This window comes from Microcaecilia unicolor, chromosome 9, assembly GCF_901765095.1.
Source record: "Microcaecilia unicolor chromosome 9, aMicUni1.1, whole genome shotgun sequence".
Lineage (NCBI taxonomy): Eukaryota > Metazoa > Chordata > Amphibia > Gymnophiona > Siphonopidae > Microcaecilia > Microcaecilia unicolor.
The window spans coordinates 88,471,861-88,492,937 of record NC_044039.1 but is presented as its reverse complement, the minus strand read 5'-3'; the positions used below and the strand labels follow the sequence as shown (position 1 = coordinate 88,492,937).

General features: G+C 44.3%; 1 protein-coding gene across 1 annotated transcript in view; it reads right to left on the bottom strand.

Moving 5' to 3' along the window:
- The window catches only part of RYR3 (ryanodine receptor 3), a 743,078-nt gene that overhangs the window by 10,732 nt on the left and 711,269 nt on the right, over positions 1–21,077 (bottom strand). The window contains 2 exon segments of the mRNA XM_030213678.1: positions 474–525; positions 12,039–12,139. Of these exon segments, the coding sequence (XP_030069538.1) occupies positions 474–525; positions 12,039–12,139 (153 nt within the window).

Sequence of the window (21,077 nt, the reverse complement as noted above, 5' to 3'; positions counted from 1 at the left end):
AACTGGGTTCAATTCCCACTGCAGCTCCTTGTGACTGTGGGCAAATCACTTAACCCTCCATTGCCCCAGGTACAAAATAAGTACCTGTATATATGTAAACCGCTTTGAATGTAGTTGCAAAATACCACAGAAAGGTGGTATATCAAGTCCCATTTCCCCTTAGTACACCGTTTTCTAAGTGTTAGGTTCTCAGCCTGAATACATTGACACCACAACCCATTATATCCAAGACAGATTTTATTTAAACACAAAGATAACGCATATATATGTGGGTAAGTACAGGGTTCAATAACTGAAATTACCAACCTTCCTTAACAACCAGTTCTAATTCCAAGGTTATCCAAGCAAAGCTAATCATGCATATATTACTACTTTCTCCTGACTGTGTTGTCAATAGACACAGAGAAATCTAAGGGAAGCCGAGAGCAGACAACAGATTGCTGCACAGAGAATACATCCTCTACATTACTCACCTGTCCAGTGTGTTCTGTCTCATCCTTATTAATGAGGTACATTAAAAAGAACCTGAAACAAGCAGAGAGAGAAGAGGTTAGCTAGAAACAGAATATACCATTGATTCAGGAAGAAGACATTGTTCTGACGCAAGACAACCCTATTCCATTTTGGCAGAGTTATGAGATTGCTGGATATCAATGCTGAAACAGAGTTCAGGATTATGATTTCACCTAGTGCTGAGGACAGAGAAGAACAGCATCGTGTGCTTCCACATTGCAACTCCAGATACGAAAGAGAGAAATCGATCTGATTTAACACCAGGAGCAGACATGACTAACCTCATCTTTAAATTTTACTACAAAGAAAACATTTTTTATCAGAACGAATTCATATTATGCAAACTAGTTTAACCATAAATATTTATCTGGTACCCAGATAATTAACTCAACAAGCAGGACCACATAAAAGCAGTCCTAACCATAGGCGGCTCAGCTGTTTGGGAAGGCTAAAGTGGGAGGGGTTGGGGGGCAGGGTCTGAGTCCATAATTGTCTGAGAGCAGATGTCAAAGAATAAAAGACAATCCAAATAATAAAAAATGAAAGCATTCAAGGGCTCTTTTACTAAGATGTGGTAAAAAAAGGCCCTGCGCTAGCAGCAGGGGCCATTTTTGCTGTGCGCTGAGGCGCTTTTTACTGCAGAAGGTAAAAAAGGCCAAATAAAGACATGGCTGTTGCTCTTATCATGTGGCCACGCGGCGGGAAGCACATACTGCTACCCATTGACGTGGCAGTAAGAGCTCCCGCGCTAACCCAACAGTAACCCCCCCCTCAGGAAAGATTTTTGAAATATTTCCGCTAGCACCGGAAATGCCAACGCTGGGGTGGAACTACCGCTGGCGTCTGCGTTGGGCCGGCGATAGTTCCAGAATGGAGAGTGGCAGGGGCATAGCCAGACCTCACGGTGGGAGGGGGCCAGAGCCCGCGGTTAGGGGCACATTTTGAGTGCCGCCCCGCTGCCCCCCCCCCCCACAGCCACGCCTCGCCTCACCCCCTCACAAACAAATACCTTTGCTGGCGGGAGTCCTCAACCCCCGCCAGCCAAAGCCTTCTTCAGCACGTTCTCCAGCACAGCCGGGTTTGCTAACTGCCCCCTGCTTTTCTTTCTTCTTGCTCCTGTGCACGCTGATGCATTCCATGCTACCAATCCCAGGGCAAGCAGTAGCTTCCCTACTCGTTCTACACCACTCAGGATTTTGTAGACCTCAATCATATCTCCCCTCATCCGTCTCTTTTTCAAGCTGAAGAGCCCTAATCTCTTAAGCCTTTCCTCATATGAGAGAAGTTCTATCCCCTTTATCATTCTGGTCACTCCTCTTTGAACCTTTTCTAATTCTGCTATATCTTTTTTGAGATACGGTGTCCAGAACTGAATGCAGTTCTGAAGGAGAGGTTGCACCATGGAGCGATACAGAGGCATTATAATATTTTTGGCCTTATTCACTATCCCTTTCCTAATAATTCCTAGCATCCTGTCTGCTCTTTTGGTTGCCACCGCACACTGGACAGAAGATTTCAGCATATTGTCTACAATGACAACTAGATCTTTTTCTTGGGTGCTGACCCCAAGGTGGATCCTAGCATCAGGTAACTATGATTTGGATTATTCTTTCCAATGTGCATCACTTTGCATTTGCCCACATTAAATTTCATCTACCATTTGGACGCCCAGTTTTCCAGTTTCCTAAGGTCTTCCTGCAATTTTTCACAGTCTGCATGTGTTTTAACAACCTTGAATAATTTTGTGTCATCTGCAAATTTAAGCACCTCACTCGTCATTCTGATTTCCATATTATTTATAAATATGTTAAATAGCACTGGTCCCAGAACTGATTCCTGAGGCACTCCACTATTCACCCTCCTTAGCGTGCTCTTTAGCGGGTTTCCCCCACACTCTAAGACCATTTTTACCATGGCTTAAAAATTAATTTCATTAATGGTTGTATGCTAATGTTACCATTAGTGCATGGTAATTTTAAAAAATTACCACATGAGTACTTACTGAGACCAATTTAGGTGGCGATAAGGGCTCCTGCATTAACGGTATGCTAACCAGTTAGCATATGATAATATATTTATTTATTTGGATTTTGTTAACACCTTTTTCATTAGTAGCTCAAAGTGAGTTACATTCAGGTACTTTGGATATTTCTTTGTCCCAGGAGGGCTCACAATCTAAGAGGCAGATGCAGCAACCAAACGTAAAAAAATCTAAATCGTTAAAGTCCCTAACGATTTTAAAATAACGAAAAATGCACCAAAAAAAAAAAGTCACACATGCTGAGATCGGTATTGAAACGTACAATGTACCAAAGAATCACAATACACATCGTTAATCGGCCCCCAAATCATGCGCAGAGCAGCCAAGCGTTATGTTAGCTGCTCTGCGCATGCCACAAACAGTCAAAACACAGTCAAATCACAAGCACATGGCTCCCAAATCAAATCAAAACAAAAATAAAAAAAAAAGGGTCGGGAGGGGGCAAGGGCGCTCATCAGGAGCGTCCTGTACGGACGGCCTTGCCCCCCCCCCCCCGCTTCTCGCCACTTTCCGCCGCTCCCCCCCACCCCGAGAAAGCAAAATTCGAGCAGCCCCTGCCCCCCTCCCTTCCTCACTACTCTCTCACCTCAGCTCCGCCTCCCGACATCCTCCGTCCTGTGCCCCGCCCCCTTTTGGGGTCGTCGCCGCCATTCCCCTCCTCCATCGGGCCCCCCTCCCTCTTACCGGGCCCGTGCAGCGCCTCTCTCCTCTGTCCGAAGGCGCTGCACGGGCAAGAAGACAGCTGATGCCTGCCTTCGCCCAGCTTCGATGGCGCGTCTTTCTCCTGCTTTCTCCTGCTGGGCCCAGACAGGGGCGGGCCCAGCAGGAGAAAGCAGGAGAAAGACGCGCCATCGAAGCTGGGCGAAGGCAGGCATCAGCTGTCTTCTTGCCCGTGCAGCGCCTTCGGACAGAGGAGAGAGGCGCTGCACGGGCCCGGTAAGAGGGAGGGGGGCCCGATGGAGGAGGGGAATGGCGGCGACGACCCCAAAAGGGGGCGGGGCACAGGACGGAGGATGTCGGGAGGCGGAGCTGAGGTGAGAGAGTAGTGAGGAAGGGAGGGGGGCAGGGGCTGCTCGAATTTTGCTTTTTCGGGGTGGGGGGAGCGGCGGAAAGTGGCGAGCAGCGGGGGGGGGGGGGGCAAGGCCGTCCGTACAGGACGCTCCTGATGAGCGCCCTTGCCCCCTCCCGATCCTTTTTTATTTTTATTTATTTTTGTTTTTCTGACGTCCTTTGGACCAATCACAGCGCTTTTAGCTCTGCTAATGCGCTGGGATTGGCTCAAAGTTTGTTTATTTTTTCTCTTAATGATTTTTCCTGCCACAGAGCTGACCTAACGAGTGGTCCAGACCTCTCGTTAGTTTTCCTGCCTTTTTTCCTGCGTAAAGGCAATCGGAAAAGGTTAGTGCATGTCGTTTCAATGGGGTTTTCACACTAATTGCTCATCTCCATTCCGTTTTCGTTAGCTGCTGGCTTCCTCGGTAAAAGCCCTTTGATGCATGCAACGGATCAAATTTTCCTCGTTGGAGAGTCATTAAAGGCTCATTTAGCTTTAGTGCATCTGCCTCTAAGTCTGTACCTGAGGCAATGGAGGGTTAAGTGACTTGTCCAAGATCACAAAGAGTAGCAGTGGGATTTGAACTGACCACCTCTGGATTGCAAGACTGGTGCTATAACCACTAGGCCACTCCTCCACTCAAAATAGATGTGCTAACTGGTTAGTACAGGAATGCCCACTCTCAAAAGAAATAAAAAATGTGTGGTTAGAACACATACACAGAGCATTCAAGTTACCCATTCCAGGAGGGAGACTTTTGGGCTGGTCCTGGTTTTAAACATACATTCTAAAGCAGTGTAGTATTTGTAGTCCATGATTCTAGCCATTGAAATCACAGGTCCCATAATGCACCAGGATGAGGTTGGGAGAAATCCAGGACTGGCTAAAAAGTGTCCCTCCTGGAATGGGTAACTTGACAGCTCTGCATACATACCACAACTAACATGTCCTGTGTTAGGCTTTTTTTTTTTGCTGCGTTAGGCATGCCTTAATACCTTACTCAGCTTAGTAAAAGGACTCCTAAGAGAGCTATTTAAATAGCAGCCATGGGAGGTTAACAGTGCTGTAGGAAACTGAAGTGGGATGTGAGCTGCAGGCCCATATGAATGGGGGCCAAGTCAGTGGAGAAAAAAGAAAAAGAAAGAGGATAGGAATTGTTCTACTTGTGGATTGCTAATGGACTAACAAGTTGAACTGAGGAGAAGCCACCATATTGTGGGGAAGGGTGGAATTGCAACTAGAGCAGGGATTTTCAACCCAGTCAGTCCTTGAGACACACCTAGCCAATCAGGTTTTCAGGCTACACACAATGAATATGCATGAGATAGATTTGCATGCCCTACCTCCATTGTATGTAAATTTATCTCATGCATATTCGTTGTAGGTATCCTGAAAACCTGACTGGCTAGGTGTGTCCTGAGGACTGGGTTGAGAACTCCTGAACTAGAGGCTTGTTAGTCCCAATAGGGCCTGCAATCTGCTGGTCCTAATCAGACTGTAAGGCAACTTAAGGACATAGTAGGTAAAGGAGCCACTAATTACTAGTGTCATCTTCAGCATATGAGATTTTGTGGATTACAAATATGTATTGTTTTGAAGCTTTTGTTTTAATTTCTGGAGCCAGAGAAAAGTGAAAGGGACGTCCATTTTTCGATTTGGATGTCCTCGCAAAACTTCCCGATCCAGGGGTGGGGATACCTGTATTTTCAAAACAAGATGTACGTTCATCTTTCGTTTCAATAATACGGTCAGGGACGTCCAAATCCTTAAATTTGGTCATCCTTAGAGATGGTCGTCCCTAGACATGGATGTTTCTGATTTTCGGCGATAATTGAAACCAAGGACGTCCATCTCAGAAACGACCAAATGCAAGCCATTTGGTCGTGGGAGGAGCCAGCATTTCTAGTGCACTGATCCCCCTGACATGCCGGGACACCAACTGGGCACCCTAAAGGGCACTGCAGTGGACTTCATAAATTGCTCCCAGGTACATAGCTCCCTTACCTTGTGTGCTGAGCCCCCCAACCCCCCCCCCCCCCAAAGCTCACTACCCCCAACTATACACCACTACCATAGCCCTTACGGGCACCTAGATTTGGGTACAGTGGGTTTGTGGTGGGTTTTGGAGGGCTCGCTGTCAGGGCCGGTCTTAAGGCGAGGCGACCGAGGTGGCCGCATAGGGCCCCGTGCTCAGGGGGGGCCCCGTGCGGCGCGCCTAAGGTCGCCCCGCCCCGACCGCCCGAGTTCCAGTCCTCCCTCGGATGGCGCACGACGGCGGAGTGGTGTGGGCGGTCCACCCCGGCTGTCAGCGGGTGGGGGGGTGCCCTGCACCCGCTGCTCCCACCCTGTCCTACCTTTAAAAAAAGAATTTGGTAGCGCCGGAGTGACAGGCAGCGCCTCCCGTCTGCCCTGCTACTAAAAATGTCTTCGACGTCGTCGTTGGGCCTTCTCACATTGAGTCCCGCCCTTCTCTGAGGTAACTTCCAATTACCACGAGGGTGGGCGGGACTCAATGTGAGAAGGCCCAATGACGACGTCGAAGACATTTTTAGTAGCAGGGAGGGCAGACACGAGGCGCTGCCTGTCCCTCTAGCGCTTCCAAATTCTTTTTTTAAAGCCAGTGAGGGTGGTGGGCGGCAGGAGAACAAAGCTAGTAGGTAGGTTGGGGGGGGACTCAGATGGGAGAAGGGTGTGTGGGGTGGGGGTTCTCAGGTGGGGGAAGGGTGGGGAGGGGGTTCTCAAATGGGAAGGAGACTACTACTTAACATTTCTAAAGCTGAGGTGGGGAGGGGGTTCATGGATGGGAGAAGGGGGTGGGGAGGGGGTTCTTGGATGGTTGAAGGGGACGGGAGGGGAGGGGACTGGGGTTCTTGGATGGGAGAAGGGGACTGAGGAGGGAGTTCTCGGATGTGAGAAGGGGAGGGGTGGGGAGGGGACTGGGGTTCTTGGATGGGAGAAGGGGACCGAGGTGGGGAGGGGGTTCACGGATGGGAGAAGGGGGTGGGAAGGGGGTTCTTGGATGGTTAAAGGGGACGGGTGGGTAGGGGACTGGGATTCTTGGATGGGAGAAGGGGACTGAGGAGGGAGTTCTCGGATGTGAGAAGGGGACGGGTGGGGAGGGGACTGGTGTTCTTGGATGGGAGAAGGGGACTGGGGAGGGGGTTCTCGGATGGGAGGGGGCAGACACTGGGGTCTGAGAAGGGGCCATATGGGAAAATGGGGGCCATGCCTGGGGCTGGTGGGAAAATGGGGCATGCGTGGGTCAGGTGGGAGAATGGTTCTGAAAAGGGGGCCCTAATACAAGGCATGTGGATGAAGGGGGCTGGAACTGGGGGCTGAAAAGGAGGGTAGGTGGGATAAGGGGGCTAGTACTGGGACTGGAGGCTGAAAACGGGATAGGGAGAAGTGGCTGGGGGGCTGAAGCTCGGGACTGGTGGGAGAAAAGGGCTGGGGCTGAAATGGGGGACTGGTGGGATAGTGGGGCTGGAACTGGGGACTGAAAAAGGGGCGGAGAGAGGGGCAGATCCTGGATGGGGTAGCGAGAGGGAGGGCAAACCCTGGATGGATGGGAGAGGGAGGTCAAATTGTGGATTGAAGGGGCAGAGAGAAAGGGCAGACAGTGGATGGCAGGGATAGAAAGGGCAGACAGTCAGTGGATGGGGGAGGGAGAGAGGGCAGACAGGGGCAGATGGTGGATGGATCATGGAAGGGGCAGAGATAGAGGGCAGATGTGGATGGAAGGCGCAGGGAGAGAGGGCAGACATTGGATGGAGGGGACAGCAGAGAGGGCAGACACTGGATGACAGATGCTGGATGGAAGGAAGACAGTGAAAAGAAGATGAGGAAAGCAGAAACCAGAGACAACAAACTGTAAATAAAATATATATTTTTATTTTTTTGCTTTAGGATATAGTATTGTAGCTGTGTTAATAAATGTTTATAAATAGAACATGTAAATAAGGTAATCTTTTATTGGACTAATTTTAATACATTTCGACTTAACTTTCAGAGAAGAAAACCCCCTTCCTGAGGTCAGGATAGGATACTGTAACAGTACTATACTGTATTGACCTGAGGAAGGAGATTTTGGCCTCTGGAAGCCAAATGTATTAGTCCAATAAAATGGTATTGTTTTATTTTCTGTATTTGTTTTATTTCTATTTGTTAATTTGTAAAGTGGTGATTGGTATTTGTTAGTTTTTTCAAATTTACATCTGCTGTCTTTATATTTTGCACAGTACTAGGGGTCATTTTCTGTTTCTGTGGTGTTGAATTGTCTGCAGAGTCTGGCATCTTGGGGGTTCAGTTTAATTTTTGTCTAAATAGAAAGTTTAAATATTACTACTTATTCTATAGTGGATTAGGGTGTATCTGTGTTTGTGAAAAAGACATGGCTTTCAGTTGGCATTGACTGTGCAGGATCGACGATCTGTACTATTCTGTCTGGTTTTATTTTACAATAGGTGAATTGATGATCTAGTGCTCACTGTAGTGTTTAAGATGCTTTCCTTTTCCTTGTGTGACTAGTAGAAATGACTGCTTATGGTATGGTAGAATTGCTCAATAGGTCCTGAGTGTTTTGTATTCTCGGCATACCTAGTACTGGATTTTGGAGGGGGTGTTAAAAAATGACCGGGAGGGAGGGGAGCCTTGTAGCTGGGAGCCCTAGGGGGGGAAGCCCCAGAGCTGGGGGCCTTGGAGCTCAGAGGGAGCAGCCCGGGAGCTCGGAGGGAGGGGTATCCGGCCCTGGAGCTAGGATGGGGGGGTGGAGCTAGGTGGGGGCGGAGTTAGGTGGGGGCAGGGCTAGGGTGGGGCCCCATCAAATTGGTCTGCATAGGGCCCCGCACTTGCTAAGACCGGCCCTGCTCGCTGTTTCCTCCACAAACGTAACAGGTAGGCGGGGTATGGGCCTGGGTCTGCCTGTCTGAAGTGCACTGCAGTACCCACTAAAACTGCTCCTGGGTCCTGCATACTGCTGTCATAGACCTGAGTATGACATTTGAGGCTGGCAATCAATATTTTGAAAGATATTTTTTGAGGGTGGGAGGGGGTTAGTGACCATTGGGGGAGTAAGGGGAGGTCATCCCCGATTCTCTCCGGTGGTCATCTGGTCATTTTGGGCACCTTTTCGTGCCTTTGTCGTAAGAAAAACACGACCAGGTAAAGTTGTCCAAGTGTTCGTCAGGGACGTCCTTGTTTCTTTCGATTATGGGTCAAGGACGTCCAAGTATTAGGCACGCCCAAGTCCGGCCTTCGCTATGCCTCCGACACGCCCCCTTGAACTTTGGCCGTCCCTGCAACAGAAAGCACTTGGGGACGTCCAAATCGGCTTTCGATTATACTGATTTGGATGAGCCTGGGAGAAGGACATCCATCTGCTGATTTATGTCAAAAGATGGGCATCCTTCTCTTTCGAAAATGAGCCCAATATTCATTGTGGATATCCTGAAAACCTGACTGGTTTGGTGTGTCCTGAGGACTGGGTTGAGAACCACTGATATAGGGCTAAATATTCTACTATATAAATGAAGAGTGACCGACGTGCCGCGCATGCGCAGAACAGCGCAGCTGTTCTGCGCATGAGCGACACGTCATAGGTCTCTCCCGACGATGCTCCCTGCAGCGAACCTCCCGAGTCCCGACTCCCGACCACATTGCTCACAACTGTGCGAGTCAGCCGCAGGAGGGAAGACGTGGTGATCGGCTGCTTTTTAACCAATTTTCCCCAGTTGCAGTGCTACAGGTTTAAATTGCTCACTTCCTGTGTCCTCTCCCCCGAAATATCCTGGTGTTTTCCCTCCGCTCTGTCTAACCCCCCTCGCACACCTGGCGCCTCCTTTCCCTGGGGGTAGGGAGTGCTGCTCTTGGCATTTTTTTTCACGGTGTGACTCGCTCATTAACTGCCCTTCCCGCCTTCCCACACAACCGCCGCTCGCTTTCACACAGACTATCCGAGTCCGACATTTCGCCTCCGTCTCTCCGTGAGTCTTCCCACTGCCTTCCCCGATCGGGTCGTTCACGTCCTGGGACCTGCTTTCAATCGTCCTCATTTGTCACAGACGCTCTCTCTCTCTCTCTCAGGCAGACACTCTCTCTCTCACACACACAGACGCTCTCTCTCTCTCAGAAACACCCTCTCTCTCTCTCTCTCTCTCTCAGTAAGACGCTCTCTCTCTCTCAGGCAGACGCTCTCTCTCTCTCAGACACACCCTCTGTGACACACCCTCTCTCTCAGACAGACGCTCTCTCTCACACACACACAGAGGCTGTCTCTCTCTCAGAAACACCCTCTCTCTCTCTCAGAAACACGCTCTCTCTCTCACACAGACGCTCTCTGACAGACGCTCTCTCTCTCAGAAAGATTCTCTCTCAGACGCTCTCTCTCTCTCTCTCACACAAACACAGACTCTCTCTCTCTCAGAAAGATGCTCTCTCTCTCACACACAGACGCTCTATGACAGACACTCTCTCTCTCTCAGAAAGGCGCTCTCTCTCTCAGACAGACTCTCTCTCTTTCAGACAGATGCTCTCTCTCTCACACACACACACACAGACTCTCTCTCTCTCAGAAAGACGCTCTCTCTCACACACACAGATGCTCTATGACAGACACTCTCTCACACAGACGCTCTATGACAGACGCTCTCTCTCTCAGAAAGATGCTCTCTCTCTCTCAGACTCTCTGTCTCTTAGACTCTCTCTCAGACAGACTCTCTCTCTCTCTCTCTCTGACAGACGCTCTCTCTCTCTCTCACACACACAGACTCTCTCTCAGAAAGATTCTCTCAGACACTCTCTCTCACACAGACGCTCTCTCTCTCAGAAACACCCTCTCTCTCTCTCTCTCAGACAGATGCTCTCTCTCTCTTTCTCTCTCTCAGACAGACTCTCTCTCTCAGAAAGACGCTCTCTCTCACTCAGACAGACGCTCTCTGTCTCTCTCTTTGAACAATAAGTGATATGGGAAATCACATAAGTCAAACAATAACAAGGTTCAAATTCTGAAGGATCTAATGCTGTTTACACAAAGAACATAGTATATAAACCTGTACTATACACATCAACTGACATTACGTTCATCAACTTTTAAATTACATTTCACAAATAAAAAATCTTGACTGTTTGCTATTTCATTACATACAACAGAAATTTTGCCCGTTGTGACGGGCTTTATGGCTTGTATAGTAATAACCAGAGGGTTAGCTCTCAGAGTGTAGAACCTATTCCCAGCAGAGTGTGCACTAGTTGGCCCCAAACATAGACAAGTACCAAAAGTAGATCCCAGGGAAAAGATTCACCTGCAGCATTCCAGGACTCCCAGAAAGCATAACCAGCAGTCTTCTGGCAGGGGGAGGAGTTCAGATGAGGCTGTTTCTCTAGGAGTCAAAGCAATATGTGCCAAAACTAAGAAGCTGGAAGTGAGAGGGGCAGCTAAATGCATCTTGGAAAAAAGCCTTTGGACAAGAAGCAGAACAGCAGACTGGAAACACTTTCCCTGAGCTGCTGGAAGAAAATATAGAAGTTGTGGAGAAATGGGAGCTCTGTCCTGAGGAGCCAATGGAGGTCATAGCAGAACGAGACTGAGCTTAAACTGTTATTTTGAATTTCCATTTGCTATTTAACTACCAGCCCAGTGGGTGGTTGTCAGGTGACAGAACAGAGCTGCTAAGTTACCCATTCCAGGAGAGAGACTTTTGGGCCGGTACTGGTTTTAAACTTACATCCCAAAGCAGTGTAGTATTTGTAGTCCATGATTCTATTCATTGACATCCGTGCTACAGGTCCTATAATGCACCAGGATGAAGTTGTGAGAAATCCAAGACCAGCTAAAAAGTCTCCCTCCTGGAACGGGTAACTTGGCAGTTCTGCCAGAACCATAAAATCCTGGTAAGTGGGTGGTGGGCACAACTGTGTAGGGTTGTGAGCTGGAGTTTCTGTGGGGAAAGTACTTATTTTTGGAACTGCTTATTGCAGGAAAGAACTATGTAATGCAGAGATGGGAAAGGGGAGAAAGGAAGCTTTAAACTCCCCCTTTTGCCCTACCTTGAAGAATCCCTGAAACTGTAGCATAAAAGGGCATTGAAATTGCAAGTAACCCTGGAAATGGGAACTTCTATCCAGGGCAAGTATTAGAGGCATTTGGAGTGCTTGGGACTTGTTGCTTAAGATAGACTTAAACTGAGCTAAATAAAGTAAAGCCCAAACTCCTTGCTGAACTTTTGCTTCTGGCTTAAGGAGGGGAAGAAAACAAAGGTCTTGTTTGTGAGATTATCTTGCCCCCTTGGGAAATATTTTTTGGCCTCTATAATTTTTCAAATTCATTACCTGAGATAAAGGAATTTTTTTTTTTTTTTGAAAATGGGCCATTTTGGACTGAGACTTGTTGGGAAGAAGAAAAACCTGCATGATGATAATGATGCTTATACTTACAGATAGTTAGCCAAGTTATGCTCTTGCAAAGTGTGAGTTTCAAAACCATGAGGGGTTCTGTCAAAATAGTCATTGCCAATTCCACAAATGAAACACTTGGTCTGGAAGAGAGAAAATGATAAAATCAGTATGCACAAAATAATTTCCATGGACTCAATTAGACAATGACATCCTGCTGGAAAGATGAAAAAACATATGGTTGTTTGCTATTTCTAGTATAAAGTTACAAAATTTGTTCTTCTGTCCATTAACTTCATCCCTATTAACATTTTCAAGATATGGATACTACAACTACTACTATAAATCATTTCTATAGCGCTACCGGATAACTATTTGAAGTAAGTCCCAGAAAGGCGGTATATCAAGTCCCATCCCATTTCCCTTTGATTCAAAAGCAAGGGTTCTAGAATTCAGGAAAATCAACATTGTCAGCATGGGGAGACATCTTAATGAGTTGTTAGCTAAATTGGAACAACGCTGGAGACCGCACAGGAAGATTCGGTCCAGAGAGTGGCTACTAAAATGGTCACAGACTTAAAGATTTTAATATGTATACTTTGGAAGAAAGACGAGAGAGGGGGAGATATGCTAGAGACATTTAAATACCTACATGGAATAAATGCACAGGAAGCGAGTCTCTTTCAGTTGAAAGGAAGCTCTGGAACGAGGTGGCATAGGATGAAGGTGCAAGGGAATAGACTCAGAAGTAACCTGAGGAAATACTTCTTTACAGAAAGGGTGGTGAATTTGTGGAACGGCCTCCTGGTAGAAGTGGTGGAGAAGAAAATAGTACCTGAATTCAAGACAGCTTGAGACATGTATATAGTGGGTCCGATATTCAGACCGCAGGAGTTAGCCCAGCTAACTCCCGCAGTCACCGCTAAATCTGGATATTCAATGCTGGGCCGTTTCTGGTGATTGGCACCGAATATCCAGTTTATTTTGGGCCGACTAGAAGATAACGGGCTATGCTAATATTCAGACTTAGTTGGTTATTTTCTAAGATATCATACATATCCACACGGCCAAATATAGCCACTAAAGTGGGGATGAAAATCGGCAGATAATCGGTTATGTCGGATGATATAACCGGTTATCCAGTGATATTCAGCGGGAGATAGCTGGCTATCCCCTCCTGAATTTCACTGGATAGCCGGATATGGGGCATTTAACTGTGCAGGTGCTCATCCTGGTCAGTTAAACGCTTTTGAATTTTGGGAGGAGTATCTGTAAGGGAGTGACAGGGAGTGTAGATAGCATGGATGTGGTCTTTATCTACCTACATTTTTCTCTGTTTCTAAAAGTTAGACACCAAACTCTAGGCGCTAAGCTACAATTCTATAAAAAAAAAAATTAGTGCTCCTAATGCATTATTGAACTCTAGCATAAGTCAGCAACTAGGGGGTCAGCATTCACCAGGCGGCACTCAGCATTTAGTTGATGCAGCCGGCATTATGCCCGGAAATGTCCAGGCTTTGGCACTGAATTTCTGAGTTTGTGAAGCCAGCTACACCATAGCTGATTAAATGCGATATTCAGCACTTAGCCAGCTATGGGGCACTACATAAAGATACGAATTACTTTTATGCCATCCTATTTGTGTGCAACAACACACAGAAGAACTGTCTTCCACGAAAGCCACCACACTCCTGTTCTTGGAGAGCACCTGCTACAGGTAAGTAACTTTGTTTTCTCTGAGGACAAGCAGGATAACATATTCTTCCATCTGGAAATCCCTAACTACCAGGCTGCCTTAAATATAGGGAACAAGGATTGCAATAGGCAGGGCCAATGGAATTTTGAAATTAGCTACATCTAATTTATTATTTACATTTTTCTTTCTTTTTGGCAGCATGGAACAGAAAGAAATGGGCCTGGGAGTGTGGGATGTGGAGTTGGATTCTAGATCCAAAGAGCTTCTGAAAGACTGTCTGTATGAACTGACTGTCGCATTTGGAGTCCTGCTCTAATTAGTAGTAAGATGTGAATGCGTGGAATGAAGACCACAATGCAGATCTGCAAATCTCCCTTAGGAAGGCTGAACTCAAGTGGGCTACCAACACCGCCATTGCTCTGACATTACAAGCTGTGTCATGATCCTCTAGAGATAGTCCAACATGGGCATGAGTAAAGGAATTAAAACATATCAGTAGCCATACTGGGTCAGACCAATGGTCCATCTAGCCCAGTATCCTGTTTCCAACAGTGGCCAAGCCAGGTCACAAATACCTGGCAGAAACACAAATCATGGCAACACTTCATGGTACCAATCCCAGGGCAAGCAGTTGCTTCCCATGTCTGTCTCAATAGCAGACTATGGACTTTTCCTCCAGGCACTTGTCCAAACCTTTTTTAAAACCCAGATACGCTAACCGCTATTACCACATCCTCCGGCAAAGAGTTCCAGAGCTTAACTATTCACTGAGTATTTCATTCTACACCACTCAGGATTTTGTAGACCTGAATCATATCTCATCCGTGTCTTTTCCAAGCTGAAGAGCCATAACCTCTTTAGCCTTTCCTCAAACGAGAGGAGTTCCATCACCTTTATCATTTTGGTTGCTCTTCTTTGAAACTTTTCTAATTCCACTGTATCTTTTTTGAGATACGGTGACCAGAACTGAACGCAGTACTCAAGGTGAGGTCACACCATGGAGCGATACAGAGGCATTATATTATTTTTGGTCTTATTCACTATCCCTTTCCTAATAATTCCTACATAAGTATTGCCTTACTGGGATAGACCAAAGGTCCCTCAAGCCCAGCATCCTGTTTCTAACAGTGCCTAATCCAGGTCAAGATCCCAAAACAGTATAATATATGTTATGCTGCTTATTCTAGAAATAAGCATCCTGTAGATCGGGTAGAAGTGAATCGATTCACTCTTTCAAAAAGTACACAGACCAAGGAACACTCAATGAAACTACATGGAAATACTTTTAAAACAAATAGGAGGAAATATTTTTTCATTCAAAGAATAGTTAAGCTCTGGAACTCACTGCCAGAGGATGTGGTAACAGCGGTTATCGTATCTGGGTTTTAAAAAGGTTTGGACAAGTTCCTGGAGGAAAAGTCCATAGTCTGTTATTGAGGTGGACATGGGGGAAGCCATTACTTGCCCAAGATTTGGTACCATGGAATGTTGCTACTAATTTGGTTTCTGGCGGGTACTTGTGACCTGACTTGGCCACTGTTGGAAAACAGGATACTGGTCTGACCCAGTACGGCTATTTTTATGTTCTTATCTTTAACCAAACTGGAACAAAAGTTATTGATGGAATTAACCTCCACGAAAGATGAATTCTCACCTACCTCCTCAGCTAGCATAGGAATTCTTACTGCAGATGTAAAAGTTGTATCCAGTAATGGTGAAAATACTGCCTTTGGGGCCCCTTCTTTCAGCTCAGCAGGATTCTCTGAACAAGAAGTCATGTCATGCAGTTAACCAAGATAAATGCTTTTGGGTTATGGGGGAGCTGCTCTTCAATTAGGGCTTAGAGAAACCTCATCTATGCTGCTCCCTGCATCAGAAACCAGCAAGGATGCAGAAGCACGATCTGCACTAAAAAAAAAACTCCGCTACCTGCTTCAATCTGGTGGTCTGTCCAGGCACTAAGGGGTAGGGTTTGGACTCCACCCCCACCCCTTACCTATAACATGAGCTAAAGTTGTTGCTGAAGAATAAGGTAAGCCAGAGATCACTCTCAGATGTCTTCACCCAACACAATTTTGCCTTCCTCTCTGATCCTCACTGCTTCTTGACACAGGAGGTATGAACTTGTGTCTCCCTGCTTGTTGATACATTACAATGCAACCTGATTATCTGAATTAGGATGATTTGATTTGCTAAGCAATCTCTGAAAGTCCTTAGAGCATTACATACTACTCTTATCTCCACGAGGTTTATCTGCTGAAGTTTCTCCTGAGCAGACCACAGACCTTCAGTGTGGAATCTATCTATATGAGTTCCCCATCACAGATTGGATGCATCTGTCAACAATGTCTCTTGAATTTGTGAAAATTGGAAGAGAATTTCTTTGACTAGATTGAACTGAACTATCTACCAGGGAACTCCTTGAGAGGAACAGTGACAGAAATCATGATGGATCCCTCTGGCATGTGATCATTGGGAAGATGAGGTCCATTGAGTTTGCCTCACACTGAGACATACCATGGGTATTAAATGGACAGTAGAGGCTATGTAGCCTAGCATTCTTAGCATCTGGTGAGCTATTACATGCTGACTTCTGTGACTAATGAAATCAAAGTTTTGATCTGCTGCTGCAAAAGAAATGTGCAAGCCTAAGTAGTGTCTACCAAGCCTGCTATAAAATACAAATGTTGGGACAGGTTGAGCTGCAACCTGGGATAATTTATAATGAACCCTAGTAGCTCTAGAACCTGAATGGTCATCTGCATTGATTCTTTTGCCCCTTTCTCTGATATGCTCTTCATCAGCCAATTGCAATTGTCCAGGTAGGGGAAAACATGCACTCCTATTAAGCTCTTTGTGAATAATCTTGGTGATGATACAAGGCCAAATGGCACTATGTAATATTGAAAGTGGTGCTTCCCTACTCAGAATACGAGATACTTCCTGTGACCAAAAACTGTGGCACTGAAGAATGCAGCAAAGCAGTCAGTTTGCTCTAGTGATAAGCTGAACTTATTATGTTTGGTAGAATAGCAGTATAGTGCCTCGACTCATGTATCTCTTTTAGGTTCTGTCCCTTCTGATTCTTAGGGTTTATTTATCCAGTCTTAAAAATCAATTAATTAAATTTATCTAGCATCACAAAAAGCCTACACTCCCTAGATCATTGCTTTACAAGGACTGTAAAAAGGGTTAGGTTGGAAATCTTTAACTTAATCTATTATTATAAAGCTCCTCAGGTTAAGAAAGTGATAGAGTGGTATTAGAACTATCCACATAAATTGTGGGTACATAACGAGCAGGATATGGTAGGCCCAATTCCATTGGGGCATTTGATATGGTTGCCTCCTAGAAGTCATGGCATTCCACAAGCTCTCAGCCATACTATTTCTTGTACCTTCTCATGTTGGGATAAAGGCGTCAAAAATATGCACACTGAGCACTGTTCTATAAATAGTACTCTGAGTGGGGTGCCATTTATAGAATAGTTTGTAGTGCTGGGATTTGCACCTAACTTTTAGGTGCAAGGATTTACATCAAGTGAACCTTGGCGTAAATACCCATGCCTAAATTAAATGCGGATTCCCTAAATTCTATAATAGTGTGTGCATCTTAAGTGAATGCCACTGACTGGCCCATGCCCCTCCCATGGCCATTCCCTCTTTTAAATTGCCTGCTAAAGGATTTACACACGCATCTTTATAGAATAGTGCTTAGCAAGATGAGCGCCTAAATCCAAATTGTTGCCAGTTAGTTCCAATAATGGTTTGTTAGAGCCCAACTCTTGGTGCTAACAGTCTTGTTACTTAAATTGCATGCACAAAATTGGGCACATGAACAAATTTGCATTTGCAATTTTATGCATAGAATTCCCCTAAAAATGTTTACAGAAGCTGATTTTCAATTATTTTGTCTTACTCCAATATTCTCTAACACTTTGTTCTCACCTAGTGTAGGGCCTAGCGTTTTTCAAAGATGGTGGCATAAGGGGCTGTCTTGTGGGAGTCAATTATTTGATGATGAACATGTGATACCTTTTACTGAAATGGATTACAGTTATCAGTTATTGCCCAGGGATATTTACTCCTATATCCAATTAGTTCACTTCTCACCTCCAAAGAAATTAAACAAATAGATTTACGGGAACCTTTTCTTGGTAGAGGTGTGTGAAGATTTTATTGGAATGAAGAAACTTATCTTGATACTATTCAGGCATCTTCAAGACCCTAACTTACCATATACTGCTCAAAGGGAGTTGTGTTATGATTCTTCAAACGTATGCATGTCATCATTTTGGTTTTTCGATACTCTTCTACTTTTTATAACCTCTGCTAAGAGGGGGCTGTGCTTGTCATATGATTAATATGCTATGCAGATAATGTAGTTTTTTGTATAATATCCCTCGGGGTTTTGTTTCCAACTTGGCTTTGGATTGCTTAATTATCTACTACATATAATTTTTATGGTTTCACTATTTTTATGATTCCGCTGACTGCATTGGTTGAGGTCCAGAAGTACATTATTTAGTCTGTTCACATTCATTTAGATCTTCATCACTAGGTTTTTTTTAGAAAACAATATATTGTTTCTCCCACTCACTTCATCTCTGTCATTGTTCTTTTAGTTCTACAGTTATCTCTTATAGGTGTTTTTATCACGCGCAGTTTATTTGGTTTCTTTCAGTCTGAAATTTATGCTACACACAGAAAGGTATGTGTTAGCAAATACATAGTATCTATGTTGCATGATCAAATTTTGTTTTATTTTCAATTTGGTACAAGTTTTTAAGTCTCTCTTAAAATTGTTTTTCTGGCTATCACAGCTTATATATCTTTTATCAGAACATCTGCAACGTTTTTTTCTGTTGTGTAATGAATATTGTTTATTGTGGAAAAGAGTCACATAAATACACTGACATATACCATTTTATGTTTGTGTCATTACCTCTCTATTTTTCATTGTTTTCTTCATTATTTTACTTTATGCCATACATGGACATTACTTATGGTTGCTATTCTGTTTTGTATTCTATTTTCATGAGGACTCCTGAAGAAGGCTTTGTTCACTGAAACATGGCTCGTGTAGGGTCCATCTGTACTGTGCAAACTGTGTTTGTGCATCTGCTGGATCATTACATGCATTGCTATACATGGCTTTTTGCCATTATACAATTCTGAATAAACGTCTTATTTGTCATCCTAGAACTACTTTTTTTGTGGTCACTTCCACTCTCTTTTTGTTTCTGCTTGTTTGGTGAAGTGCTGGTTTTTCCTAGTTTGTTTCAACTATTGTATTAGTCCAGACACATGTTCTTCTTCCAGCAGGTGGATACTGAAAACTACTGTGATGTGTTATCCTAAATGCCCTGTGCAGCCCTCTGGCTAATCAGCATTTATTATAACAAAGCAGTAATCAACTCCACATAGAACTAACAACTCATGGCAGCAAGCAAGCGGTATTAAAAAAAAAAAATACAATCTCTAAATGAATTCTTTTTCTGCATCAGGAAAATGCTGCAGCCTCCTCACAAGTGACATAAACTCTAGAGGCATATTAATAAGCTCCCCTGGGATTCCCAACAGCTTCAATCAGAAAATTCTCACAAAATTCTTTCCAAAATCCTGGAGGCACATTTTAGCACTGCTTTTTAGTTTATGATTATATGACTTTTGTGATGAAATACACATCCCGTTCAGAATATATTCTTGAACTGTTATTGGAAAATCTTGAAGACCCACACTTGTTTTCAAGAGATCCAATGTGTTTTTGAATAGAGCAGGAATTGTGTAACATGAGTGATCAGATGTGTGGACTAATACTCTGGTAGTCCCACTTGATGGATGAGGTTATGGTAAGTGTGGATCTGTTCTTTGTGTTCCCTTATGGTGGACTCAACTTGTTTCACAGATCCATGCATGGGGAGAATTTTTCCTCTGAAGGTGAGAACTACTTGCCAGTCTCAAAATGCGATTTATGTTTTACAGAGCCATTACGGAACATAGACATTGAATTAACCACTAGTTTCTCATTGCAGGACTTTGAATTGAAGTAATCATTGTTGGAAGAAATGTTACGGAAGATGATGTTTTTTCGGTTCAATTGCAGGGTCATACTATTTCTGAAAAACAGCAAATTCAGTCTGAGTGTTATTTTATACAATCAGCTGGATTTTAAGTGTCACAGTGGCAAAAGTTCTACAGTGCAGACTTGTTTTTACTATTTTCATATTTTAAGTAAAATTAAACCTATGATTCCAAAAGCTGATTAGATTATTGTAATGGTTTGTATCTTGGTTTATCACAGACCATGTTTGAAGGCCATTCAGGTGGTACAGACTGCTGCAGTATGATTTAATTGTAGGGCTTCAAAAACTGATCATTTGTCTCTTTCAATAAAGTCTTTGCATTGGCTTCCTATTAAGTATCGAATACAATACAAAATATTTATGTCAATTTTTAAAACCTTGACAGATGGTGCTTCTAATTATTTTAAACAAGTCATTTGTTGAGGTCAACAGGAACACAACAGTTGGTGCAACTCTCTATGGCTAAGGTGTTACATCTGAAAAAACTTTTTCCATAGCACTTCCATATTTGTGGAATAAGTTACCAGGATTGATTCGTTTATCATCATCCACATATGATATTAGGAAAAAATTGAAAACTCAATTATTTGTTCAAGCTTATCTGTGATATAATGATGCAGTATTGTTAAAGATATAAGGTTGAACTAAACTTCTAAAAGGGCACTGGTCTCCTCACTTAATCAATCCTACTTCATATAACTCTAGAAAACCAGTATAGGTAAGCAAAAGAAAATTAATTCTAAGGAGGAAAACGCCTCGAGAAGCACCTCTTCTACTCATTTGCAAAAGGGGGGCTAGGACTTCTTCATCATCGGCTAAAAACCACAGTCATAGGAACAGTGAAATACGGAAGGACAACACACGTCTTTAAGTTAAGTACATTGATATAAAGCTAATGTAAATTCAAGATTGAAGAGTTGAGTATAAGAATCTAAACAAGTCATACAGACTAGGAGGTTTTTAGCCGATGATGAAGAAGTCCTAGCCCCCCTTTTGCAAATGAGCAGAAGAGGTGCTTCTCGAGGTGTTTTCCTCCTTAGAATTAATTTTCTTTTGCTTACCTATACTGGTTTTGTAGAGTTATATGAAGAAAGATATAAGGTTAACAGGTATCATGAATGTTTGTATATTTTATGTACGTTTGCTTGTACCTCGCTTAAGTGATAAGCAGGTTATAAATGTAATAAATATATTTAATAGGTTTCAGTGTACAGTATTGGAACAGATATTACCTTCAATTTGCTGAGGTGATCTGCAGAGTCAAAAAGAACATGGTGGAGCCTTTTAGTTTAAATAATAG